Here is a 12,704-nt window from a genome sequence, read left to right as displayed (position 1 = left end):
TATATCTCTTCATTTCTTGCACAGAACACCTTAGTAGTGTTGTCTGCATATACTGAGGCAATTTTTTCGATGTTTTCCGGTTCCGGTTTATGTACACTGCGCAGATTGGTTGTCTGCATGAACATCCAAACACCCAGAATCAGTCACAGAAATTCGTAAACCGCGCCAACATGCAAAGTATAATATTTGCTGTAAGAGGTATGATGACACTAAATGTAAATTCGTGTTTTTAGCCAAGTTTCAGTGGAATATGTAAAGCCTTTGACATTTAAATTGTCCTAAAAGCTCAAAGAAAAACAATCACAATATTATTAGGTTATTTAACATTGTTTTGTACAATACGAGATATATTTGGACGAGTACCCAGCTGAGAAAACCATATTGGACGAGCCGCTAGGCGAGTCCAATATGTTTTTTTTCAGCTGGATGCGAGTTCAAATATATCTCGTATTGTACAGTACAATGTTAAATAACCTTTTTATTTTATATCTATTCTATCTTAGTTTAAATTAAAAATGTTTCACTGAATATTGTATTCCTGCCTTTTCTGTATTTTCCAAGCTTGGTATCAGTGCAAATATATATTATACATAACAATGTTAGGCCTAAAGGGGACGCATATTGCTACATTCACAGTTCATACAGAAATGAGGAAGGGGTGCATATTCAACAAATCGATGGTGGGAAGATAAAAACATATTCCTAAAGTGATATAATACTGATGGACACCTGTAATATTCGGTACTTTGTGGATAAGGATGTGGTACTATGAATGTAATAGGAAAACAGAGGTGTTTGTGAAAGTACATTCAACACAAAATATTAAGCTTTTGTATAAGGAAAAAACAGGTTTTTTACAATACCAGTGTTACAAATAATGTTGAAGGGATGAAATTTTCTTTCTAACATACCAGGTTTGCTTAAACATGGTGAAAATTTAACGCCACGTCATTTCAGCCCGGGATGGACGCCATATTTCTCATTGATAAAAAATGTAAACAAAAAAATCAGAGTGGGATTAGCATTGCAAGGGCATAACATGACATTCTACACAATGAATACCTTAGAACAGGTATCTAAGATGCTACACAGGTCAGGTGGGTTAAATGCATAACGTCGATCGCTTGAAATTGATCTTGAAAAGATGGTTAATTTTAGTTTATTTACATGGTTTTTAATATTCCCACGACTTCTCAGCGATTCACTGCAAAAAGTATTACTGCGCCGGACGAAAGGTAACTCTAATAAACAACGGGAGACAACTTAGGTGTCAGCACGTGTATGATTTTTAAAAAAAACATGTCGATGATTATAATTTCTTATCAAATAACGAATCCTATTCAGAGATTCGTTTTTAATATCAGAAAATTATTAATTTCTATGGACATTTATCAAAACATATTACTTACAGTGGACTACTTTGCGCATCAAACTGGTTTCCGCTCCAGCTGTGAGGCACTTCCGTTATACTTTTTGACAACAATAACAAAACACAAAATGAATCAATAAAGTCACTTATAACCCGACTGCTACTTAGATCAGTTTAAGTAAAGTTGTTGTTACAACATTGTACTTGTTCATAACGTTGAGATAAAGTTTTTCTTGAACTGCATAATCCATTAAATTACGTTTAGACGATATTGCATTTACAATTTATCTGACCCCGATTTTTACGTGAATGACAGCATTCTCGTGCAACTCATGCAAACAAAGTTATGAAAAGTATGGTGGAGAATTCAAGGACAAATTATAAATGACATGAGGATAACTGTATATTCGTCCAGTTTAGATCATTGACATTCCTGCTGTGTATTAGTAAGTTTTGTGAACAAGATTAGAATGTTACTTTTGCACATATAGGGCCTACACATTGATTGGACCTCTCAACCAAATTTCATACCTTATTTCAGGGATTTTTAAGACAATACATTTTCAAAAGTTTGTTCAGTGTGTTTTGATATTTAAGTGCATTGTAGTTCATGAATAACAAGTTGAAAATTAATAATGAAAACATTTCTAGGCCCTTATTGTAAGCCACTCGACTTCTGTAACGATAAATGTTTAATGTATTGAGGGGAATATACTCTTTTAGTTTTGGAAAATGGCATTCCTTGACCACCATATCTTTTCTTATGCACTACTTTGTAAACAAACTAAATAATGTGTTTTAGCTTACATTTGCAAAATGGAAAAGCAAGACAGTGAACTTATTTCACTTTTTTTTCTTTAAATTAGAATCTGTAGGAGATCGATAAATGTTTGGACAAGGTAAAGCACTATTATTTTCGCACACAAAAAAAATTAATTGTTGACTTTGAATTTACACAATGAATCTTATGTAATTCAACAATAACTTCCTTGTTTCAGTTTTTCTCATTTTTATTTTAGTAAGCAATCCTTTGTGTACTTATAACAGTTGAAACAGTATCCATTTCATGTACCAAAACTTTGTACTTTTTTGCAGGTAAATTTTATCATACCCTACCCACTTTTTTTCTAATTTCAAAGTATGCGTCCCCTTAAATAATCTTTTTATTCTATATTTATTTCACTTGATACATAATATACGTAATTCAATGAATGTTGTTTTTCTGCGTATCAGTATTAAATAAATTATATGGTGCAACCTCCCTAAAACAGCCATTTGGCGATTTGGGTGGTTACAATACTTGGCCGAGATATTATGCCCACAAACATTGTCAGCAAGTTTGTGAAGATCGGATGAAAACTGTTCGACGTAAGAGAGCGGACAAGGCTAAATTCCCCGTTTTTCGAGTAATTCAAGGACCATAATCCAAATGTGTCTGCTATAATTTGGCCGAGATGTTATGCCCATAAACATTGTCAGCAAGTTTGGTGAAGATCCGATGAAAACTGAATACGAGAGCGGACATGCTTTTGGTGCCGAAACCCCGTCCGCTGCCATTCATAATCTTCTCCATTTTGTTTCTTAACCGTCAAATAAAAACTTCTGTGGTAGCTATTCAGACAGTCAAGGCTGATATCTTCCAATTTCTAATTTCGTCCGGAACGGCTTCTTTTAGCCACTTTTCAAATATTCCAACATCTATGATGTTTTTTACTGTATTTTTAGGTTTTTGATTATTAACGAACGTGTTAATATCTAAAACAGATAGCATTGTCATTACTTGAAGTTGTAAACAAAACAAATTTAACGACAATTAAATCCTGATTTCAAGACGCATAATCAAACTCTGTACATAGAGCGCCTACTTCATCCGATTTACATTCGGAACATTTTCACGCGTTTCGGGCTTTATCGTATGTTTAACATGGGACTGTTGAACCGTCCAAATACAGAAAATACAGGATTTTTTTTGTACGCGCGTGCGTCCAAATACAGAAAATACAGGATTTTTTGTACGTACGTGCGTCAAAATACCGTAATATATTGTACGGTCACGTGTTGCAAATGAACGTTCGCGATTGGATAGATAAAATAGATATAGAATAAAACAGCTTTTGATATTCATGTGATATGAAATAGCATCCATAAGTTGTATCTTTAAAAGCATATTGCACAACCAAGAAAAATATTATAATATGATTGACCGGTAATGATTTCTCAAACGATACATTTAGTTTACAGAACTATTAATTCTTCACATGCAATCTGCCATAGGGTTTTGTTTCTGTTACATTATTAAAACATTTCTTACGCTTATGTATACCAGGAAAACCACGAACAGATTTATACACAATTACAAACATAATTTATTCTTTGAGAGAAACATGTAGAGAACACGAACTGTCATACTACTTCATAATACTACTGTGATTTGTCGCAAATACATTGAATATAACTGGGATTAATTTGAACCCAAACCGCTTCCACCTTAAAGTTTATGAGTTCATTTGGAAGCGTGATGTATTACTTCCATTTTCTTTGATTTACTGTTTTCAGCTCTTGATTTTACAGATTTTAAATTTTCAGTGATGTAATATATATGCATCCTCTGAAGACATCAATGGCGTGCTATAGTTACAACAATAAGTATGACTGATGTGCACAAAACTTCCTTTAATCTCCCTGCAATTATCAGTTGATATTTATTACCACTGTGAACTTTTACAGCTGTTTTACGCAATAAAGCAATGAGCTTCAAAAAATTATACATATTTGTTTCCAGATGGTGCAAATGAGAAGAATATTTCTTGTGTTATGCCGTATCCATACACAATAGAAGCTGCATATTTATTACCTGTTTATGTTTATAGTTTACATACTGCGATTGTTTAAAACCATTAACATAGGAATTGTAACATACAGCGACTGCTGAATAAGTAACACGAAGCACGATTATGTTACATACATGTAAAAAAGAACAATGTAACGATAAAAAAGTACACATTGCTAAAAAAAATACATGGATCACTAACCATACATTAGAAACTGTTGTGTTTAATATGACACGCAGGAGCAGCTGTTTCTAAACAACTGCAAACAATTTTGTGGACAGTCAAACAGAGAAATGCAATGACAGTTCAGTGCCGTAACTACGTTGAGGCACACCGAGGTGTTTTTTAAGCAACTTGATTTTTTGTTACATCTGATATATCTATAAAATGCACAATTTCTGTTTTCGCTCTAAACAAAACATATATATTTGATACAAATATCTAACATGATTTGTCTCCTGTTTTCTCTGTTTTCATGACATGTTCACTAGAGAAATACTCGATCTAGCAGATCTGGTCTATATATTCAATGAAGCATATTTATTTTTGTAAATGATGGATATTACGTTTGTAATGTTATATTTCTTTGTCCATTTTAGGACTTCTGTGTACTGAAAACTCATTTTGATGTGTCCCATTAAGAAATGCCTAAGTCAATAAACCCTATCGTATATTGATGAATATGATACCTCGTCTTGATATTTAGCTCACCTGAGCACGAAGTACTCAAGGTGAGGTATTATGACCGGTCATTGCCCGGCGTCCGTCGTGCGTCATGCGACGTGCGTCGTGCGTCGTCTGTCAACATTTGCCTTGTGAACACTCTAGAGGCCACAGTTGTGACCCAATCTTTATGAAACTTGATCAGACTGTTTGTCTTGATAAACTTTAGGCTAAGTTCGAATCTGGGTCATAGGGGTTCAAAAACTAGGTCACCTGTTAAAATAAAAGAACAACTTGTATATGCAATAGGGGCTGCATTTTTCATTTGAAGTGCATGAAACTTTGTCAAAATGTTTGTCTGTGTGAAATCTTGGATGGACTTTTATCGTGGTCATGTGGGTTAAAAAAACTAGGTCACCAGATCAAATAAAAAATAGCTTGTTTACACCCTAGGGGCTACATTTTTTATTCTATCTTCATAAAACTTGGTCAGTATGCTTTTTATTATAAAACCTAAGAAGATTTTGAATCTGGTTCACATGGTGCAAAAAACTAGGTCACTCGGTCAAATCAAAGGTAAACTTGTATACACTCAGAGACCACTCTTGCTCCAATCTTCCCGAAACTTTGTCAGAATGTTTGTTTTTATTGAATCTTGGAAAACCACGAATCTGGGTCATGTGGGGTCAAAAAGTAGGTCACTAGGTCAAATCAAAGAAAATGCTTGTTTACACTCAAGAGGCCACATTTTTGGTCCAATCTTAATAAAAATTGGTCGGAATATTTGTCTCCATTAAGTCACTAGTTCAAACATGTTTACACTGTTATAGTGTGTTTCTCAGGTGAGCGACTTACGGCAATCTTGGCCCTCTTGTTTATGCTGACTTACGGAAGAGACAATGAGTTTTGTTTTTTGTGTGGTGATAGAGTCAACATTTAACTCCTAAACATAGTCACACATTTCCCTCCAAGCATTTCTCATATAAGCATTTAATTTTGTACTTTTTCTTGTGAATCACATAACGTTTTGCTAACAATTTTATGTTTTAACTGGCTTTAAAAACGTACCATTTTCTTGTGAAACTAAACAACTTCTGAGCCCATTACCTGTTCTCCAATTTACCAGGCTAGTAAGGTAAACCTGTCAACCCGAGTTGCTCAGATTCAATTGTCTGAAATGACAGAAATGCATAGTTTTGCCTTATTGGATTTTCCACATTTCTGTGAGAGGGTCCCGAACCCCACCTCTACTTAGTAGTGCGTATGTGTACATTTTAACCTGATTTCCTAAAAAAGAATTGTTGGACCCCCATCCTTACTCAAGTTATGCAAACGAGTAATGTGTGCACTTCAACCTGATTCTCTCAAATTCTTGATCGGAGATGTCTTAAAATGCACCATTTTGTCTTTAATAATTTCAAAATTTCTTGGAGAGGACCCTTGAAATTATGCAGGCGACTAGTGCAAACATTTTTACCTTATTTGCTCAGATTTATTTTTCGAAGGTTGCTAAAATGCACAGCTTTGTCTTGTATAATTTCAAAATAATTAATTTATTGGGGAGGACCCCGATTCCAACCCTCTACGTAACTCCAATTTTACTCTTATGTGCTCAGTTTTTTGTCAGAAATAATCGCTTGAAACTAACAGCGTTGTATTGTATTGTGTCAAAACTTTTCAAGGAGGTCCGCTCCAATATTGCAGACGAGTTGTGTGTACATTTCAAAACTGTTTTGTTCGGATTTTTTTATCTGAAATAACTTAAAATACACCATTTAATCTCGCAGAATTTCAAAATATTTCTCAGGATGGGCCCCTGTAACCCTACCTTAACATATGCCACAACTCCGTGCGCTTTTTATAGTTGAAGCAAAAATGTTCAAATCAATTGCTGACTTGTAGTTTGTATCTAAGCCCATATATGCAACACTCTATAGCCTAGTCACACCCGTGATCGTATAGTTACTAACAATAATCTCAGTTACAAGGTTTACTATAACTTTTATTCTTTTTTTCAACTTTATTCATCGGGGCGCGTCTGCACTTTTAGCTCATAACAATACTGCTGTAAACACCGAGGATAGCAAATAAGTCACGCCTCACTAATTGACGTTGAATTATCACTGTGCGGAATCACATGATCAAAATTATAGGAACACAAATTTTTAAAGTACACTGTGCATATATCTTGTGGCCTCACAATTAGATCTCGTCCGAAAGACTTACAGTAAAACTTTTTGACTGGCATTTAAGTTAATATAATTTCTATCTACTTTGGTAGCATGGCGGATATTACACATCACGCACTAGTTAGAATATTGATTAGATAGACATCATATGTAACACGTCTAAATTAACATATTACTAAAGTTATAAATTAGGAATTTAAACGCACGTGATAAAGTTCGGAGAATATTACAAAAATGTTAATAAGGAACGTGATGTAGCACTAATATAATATCTGTTGTTTACAACTTTGCAAATAGAATTCGTGATTGGTTACATGTATAACTTTTAAGACAAAATTGAAATGCAATATATATGTAAAACATGTATACGATTAGAATGGACGTCAAATGTAAATAAAATCAATTACAAAACAATATTTCATAAACACATGATAATAAAAACATGTAACTATGTTACAACTCTTCTGCCTCGGTGCTGTTTTAGGGCTGGTTACGGCACTGACAGTTCTTATTAGATCCTACATTTGGCTGTAAGGGACTCGAATGTATTGTAGATATAGATCTCGTCCTTCAATCAATTCGGAATGAAGTGGTCTGATCAATTTCCTGCAAACAAAGAAATCAAGTTGAATCGGCTAAGCTGCACGTAAGAACGGGTTGTGTGTTCGGCATGTGTGATAACTTGCATATGGATGAACTTGCATATGGATGAATGTCACCATTAAACAACTGTAACCTATATTCACAGTTAGTGTCATGCAGTAGTTTCCTATTCGAGAGCGATCGATCATTGCACCTCTATATCTATCTAAGGTATACATGTATTTAAAGTTTTAAAATAGCTAAGACTTTGATATGCGTTTTCTACCGCATCCCTGAAGTAGCTCTTTATATAGGTCTGCAAACAAACATGAAAAGTCTATCTGTCCTTGATAATGCAAATAGGCCATAGGTTATCATTATTGTGTGCCTATCATATCAGGTTAACAAATAAGACTGAAGGTAAGACTTGAATTTGTTTTAAATACAAAGAGAAATATATAAATGTATTTAATTTAATACTATCACTCGATATTTCACGACTAAAGTTCTTTTTCTACCTTGTAAATTGGCTCTTTTAGTCTATGCCATGCTCAAGCTTTAATCAAGGTTGCGAAAATTGTAGTGATTGGCTACACTGCATTTTGATTGGAATCAATTAGATTTTCTTTCATCGGAATATCAAAGTAGATTTGCTGTCATCGGAATTCTGTCAGTTTTATCGGACAATCAAAGATATCTAATCCATTGGCTTGAACAAAACACTGGTTAGAACAAACCAGCCAGTAAGACTGACTGTATTTAAATTGAGTTTTCCCTAGCTTATACTTGCTCTACCTCACATACAAAGGGTAAATAACGTTCGAATAATACCAACTACTTGCGTTTAAGTGCAAAGACAATTGAAGTGTTCTTATGAAGAGATCTGATAAAAAGTAGTTTGCCTTTCGTTTGCTATCTTTTGATGCCGTTTCTATGTGTGATATTTTACACAGAAAATGTTTCTACATGTACTTTGTTTCAGGTATAATGGGGTACACAGCTACAGCGTTGAGCACCCTTGCAATAGCTATCATATATTTCAGAGTGTTCTTGGACAACATAACGTTTTCTGACCATAGGAGGATAGTGTCTGACGTCATAGATGACGAATATGATTACGTCATTGTCGGCGGCGGTACAGCAGGATCAGTTGTAGCGGCAAGACTGTCGGAAGATAAGGATAACAAAGTTCTTTTGCTTGAAGCAGGCGGCTTTTATGACGAGAACTGGAAGCTTCATTCCCTGACACTTTGGCCAGAACTTCTAAGAACACAATATGACTGGGAGTATTATACAGAGCCACAAAAACATTCATGTTTTGGAATGAAAGAAACTAGATCGTACTGGCCACGTGGTCGAGTTCTTGGGGGCTCGGGTATGATAAATCTAGCACAATATACGCGTGGAAGCCGTTATGACTATGACGAATGGGCAGCTAATGGGTGTAAAGGTTGGAGCTACAAGGACGTTCTTCCTTACTTCCTTAAGGCAGAGGACATCCAGATCGAAGAGTTCAAGTCTTCCAAGTATCACAATGTTGGCGGACCGATGGCTGTCTCTGGGGGTGAGGTGACGCAGCTAGCAGAAATATATCTAAAAGCCGGAAAAGAACTTGGATATAACATTACAGACTACAATGGCGAGGAGCAAGAGGGTTTTAATAAAGTACAGGTTAACGCCCGAAAAGGAGTCAGAGAGTCTTCAGCCGTTGCTTATCTGGGACGTGCAGGTAAAAAGATAAACCTGGATATTGCAGTCAACACCTTTGTAACCAAAGTAGACTTTAAGAAAACAGCTGCGACTGGTGTATATTATATTCGGAACAACAGAAAACATTTTGTTCGGGCAAGGAAAGAAGTTATTTTGTCAGCAGGAGCGATAAATACACCGAAGATATTGTTGCTTTCTGGAATAGGACCAAGGCATCACCTAGATGAAATGAGTATACCCGTAGTGGCCGATCTTCCAGTTGGAAACAATTTGCAAGATCATGGGGCTATTTTTTTGTTCACTAGAATCAACAAACCAATAAGTATAACACCAAGCGTGAGGAATAGCCTTTGGACTACCTTGCAACACAAAATATTCGGATCCGGACCGCTTTCTATTGCTGGAACTGATGGATCAGCTTTCGTTCATATTGATGACAAAAACCGCAGTAAAACTTACCCAGATTTTCAGATGTCTTTTATTAGTTTATTGTTTTCATTTGATTATCTTAACTTCAAAGATGAAATTAAAAAAGAATACGAAGCTGGGAACGAAAACGCCGATGGCTTTACGCTTGCTCTTATAAATACACATCCAAAAAGCCGTGGTACACTAAGACTGCGATCCAAAGACCCGTTTGATCATCCTGTTTTAGATCCGCACTATTTTCAGGAACAACAGGATGTTGACGACTTTGTTTCTGCTATTAGAATATGGGAAAAATATATTGAAACACCGACAATGAAAGCACTTGGGGCTGAAATATCTCATATGAAGAAATCATTTTGCTTGCAACATGAGTTTCGTTCTGATGCATACTGGGAATGTATGTTGCGCCATCTAGCCTTACCTGGTTATCATTTATCATGCACTTGCAAAACGGGCTCTCATGATGATTCGACCGCAGTTTTAGATCCAACTTTGCGTGTGAAGGGAATGAAAGGTTTACGCGTTGTTGATGCATCGGCCTTTCCTAAAATAACTGTTGGAAATACGAATACTCCGACTGTGATGCTAGCAGAAAAAGCGACAGATATGATTCGCGGAATAGATTCGGTAAAACATCTAAGAAAGAATTTACTTGATGGTGTTTAAATCATTTTTGTGGTCTTTAATTGCGTGAAACTGTGAACATTCTGATGAACAAACAAGACGTACATTATTTCTTTTGTATATATATATATATAAAGATGAACAAACGAGAAAAATGTCAAGCCGGAAGTAGGAATATCATATGTATACTATCTGCCAGTAGAGAATAGTCAAATTTCACGATTTCTTGGCTGTCAAAGTGTTATTTGAAAGGCTTATAGAAGCAAAAGTCTGACGCACCAATATCATCTTAATCATCCGGCTAAAATATGTGTACAGTATCAAACAAAGACTCACAATATATACTTTTACAACGCACGCCAATAGTATTACAACGTATATGCCTAACATATATACTGAAGAAAACAGCTAACCCGTCGTTTGCTATTTTGCAAATATATTAAAAATATCTAAAAATTGGGCATACACTAAGGTCAATATGTTGTTTACAAGTAACACAATTTCAAAAATAAGTTTTAGTTTAATCATATTTTATTTCATATTTTTATTATATACATAATATATACATATCTAATACAGAAGTATGAAAATAGCAAATGGGTTGGACTTTAAGTTATACCAATATTATAAGCAGCCCTTCCCACAAAAATAAAAACAATCTAGCATAATGTGGAATTATCATTATACAGTATAGTTCATATGAATACTGTATTAATAACGCCATTTTATCATTTGTATTATTTTCGCCAAACATAAAACCACATATCATTTTGCGCAAAATTCGTCTAAAAGTATAGCTGATGTAGAGAAAATTTCTAATAACACTTAAAAACTATTTATTGAAAAGGCTAACAATTTAAAATACGTGTAGGAAAGGATTATCTTTATTTAATGTCAGTTAAAAATAAGTATTAGCATAATACAAGTTATGCTCCGACTAAGCATGATTATCGTGCAACAATCATCCATGCAACATATGCTTGATAAGAAAAGCACGCAATTAAATAGAGATATTAGATTCTTCTAAATACTATAAGCAGACAAGACAAGATGGATGAGAACTTAAAAGTAATACATATTTACAATACTTACTAAGAGATGAGATTGCATTGCTAATCACGACCAATAGTTTAAAGTAATTAAAACAAAAGACAAAATTGTGTGCTGGTTAATGTGTCTGGTTAATCGAAAAAGTAGATGTGAATTGATGAGTATGTTTCTTCAGATAAACGTAAGGAGAGGTTGATAAAGATTGTCAATACTTAATCATAGTGACTTCATTGAGTACCTTGAGCTGGTTCATCATATCAAGTAATATAACAAAAACCCTATCATATATACTGGAACTTATACAGTAAGGAATGCGCTATACTGATACAAATATAAGCAACATAGCAAATGAAACGATAAAAGTTGGCAAAACTATCAATAACTGTTAAGCAAACAAAGTAAACAAAGAAACATGCTGGAGAAAGGGGAAAATATCTGAAAAATTAACGAAAGTAAAATAAACGTGCAACTAATGGATGCTAGAACTGAAACAACTGCAAAGTATACAAAAGGCAAATAAAAAGTACTAAAGGCACATGAAATATTTGAAGCTTCTTCGCTGGTTTAAATTGTGTATGTCACCTGAATTCAGCGAAATCACTTGTTGTCCTGTATTCCAGACCTGCATGACTTCAAACCGAAAGCTTTTGTTACGGTATGTTTCAGTTCTAACTATTGGGACTTCTAATGTATTCACATTCCAGAAAGAGCAATTTGGAGACATAACAAATATCTGTTCCTGCACATTTATGTGTAATATATTTGTAAAAATTTGAATGCTTCTAAATCTTATTCTTCCTCAGTCTGTTTCTTTGTAGAATTTGCGTATTTATTTTATTTAGCAGTTTCATAAGATGAGTTTTAATCTAAAAAACACAATTTTCAGTGCTCTACACTATAATTTAAAACTTGTTGGGAGTTTTTACTACAAAAGTGTCATATTAGTAGACAGTACTTTACATTTGAGCGGACAAAAGCTTCATAAATAAAAAATTACTTTGGCCTAAACATTTACGTCTTGTGCAGCTTTTTACATACGTTTGAGACATGTAATTCAAAATTTAAGAAATAGTCAATTTCAACTCTTAATAATTCAACATCGCCTTCATAGGTAATCTCTGTGTCATTAATTTAGAAAGAGGCTATTTACTGTTTACTTTGATGAAATTTATCAGGGTTCACCTGCATTAAAATTGTTTCAAAAATCATTGACTAAATAACTTTTTCTATTACAGTTTTGAGAGAAGAGACATTTGA

General features: G+C 34.4%; 1 protein-coding gene across 1 annotated transcript; it reads left to right on the top strand.

The window, feature by feature from the left end:
• The first annotated feature begins 7,932 nt into the window (after positions 1-7,932).
• LOC123551386 (L-sorbose 1-dehydrogenase-like) lies at positions 7,933-10,926 on the top strand. Its single transcript, XM_045340291.2, has 2 exons — positions 7,933-8,054; positions 8,617-10,926. The coding sequence occupies exons 1-2, from the start codon at positions 7,988-7,990 to the stop codon at positions 10,437-10,439; spliced, it is 1,890 nt and encodes a 629-aa protein (XP_045196226.2). The 5' UTR covers positions 7,933-7,987; the 3' UTR covers positions 10,440-10,926.
• The last annotated feature ends 1,778 nt before the right edge of the window (positions 10,927-12,704 follow it).

The sequence above is a fragment of the Mercenaria mercenaria genome, chromosome 4, assembly GCF_021730395.1.
Source record: "Mercenaria mercenaria strain notata chromosome 4, MADL_Memer_1, whole genome shotgun sequence".
NCBI classification, from domain to species: Eukaryota; Metazoa; Mollusca; class Bivalvia; order Venerida; family Veneridae; genus Mercenaria; species Mercenaria mercenaria.
This window is presented reverse-complemented; position numbering and strand designations above follow the sequence as displayed.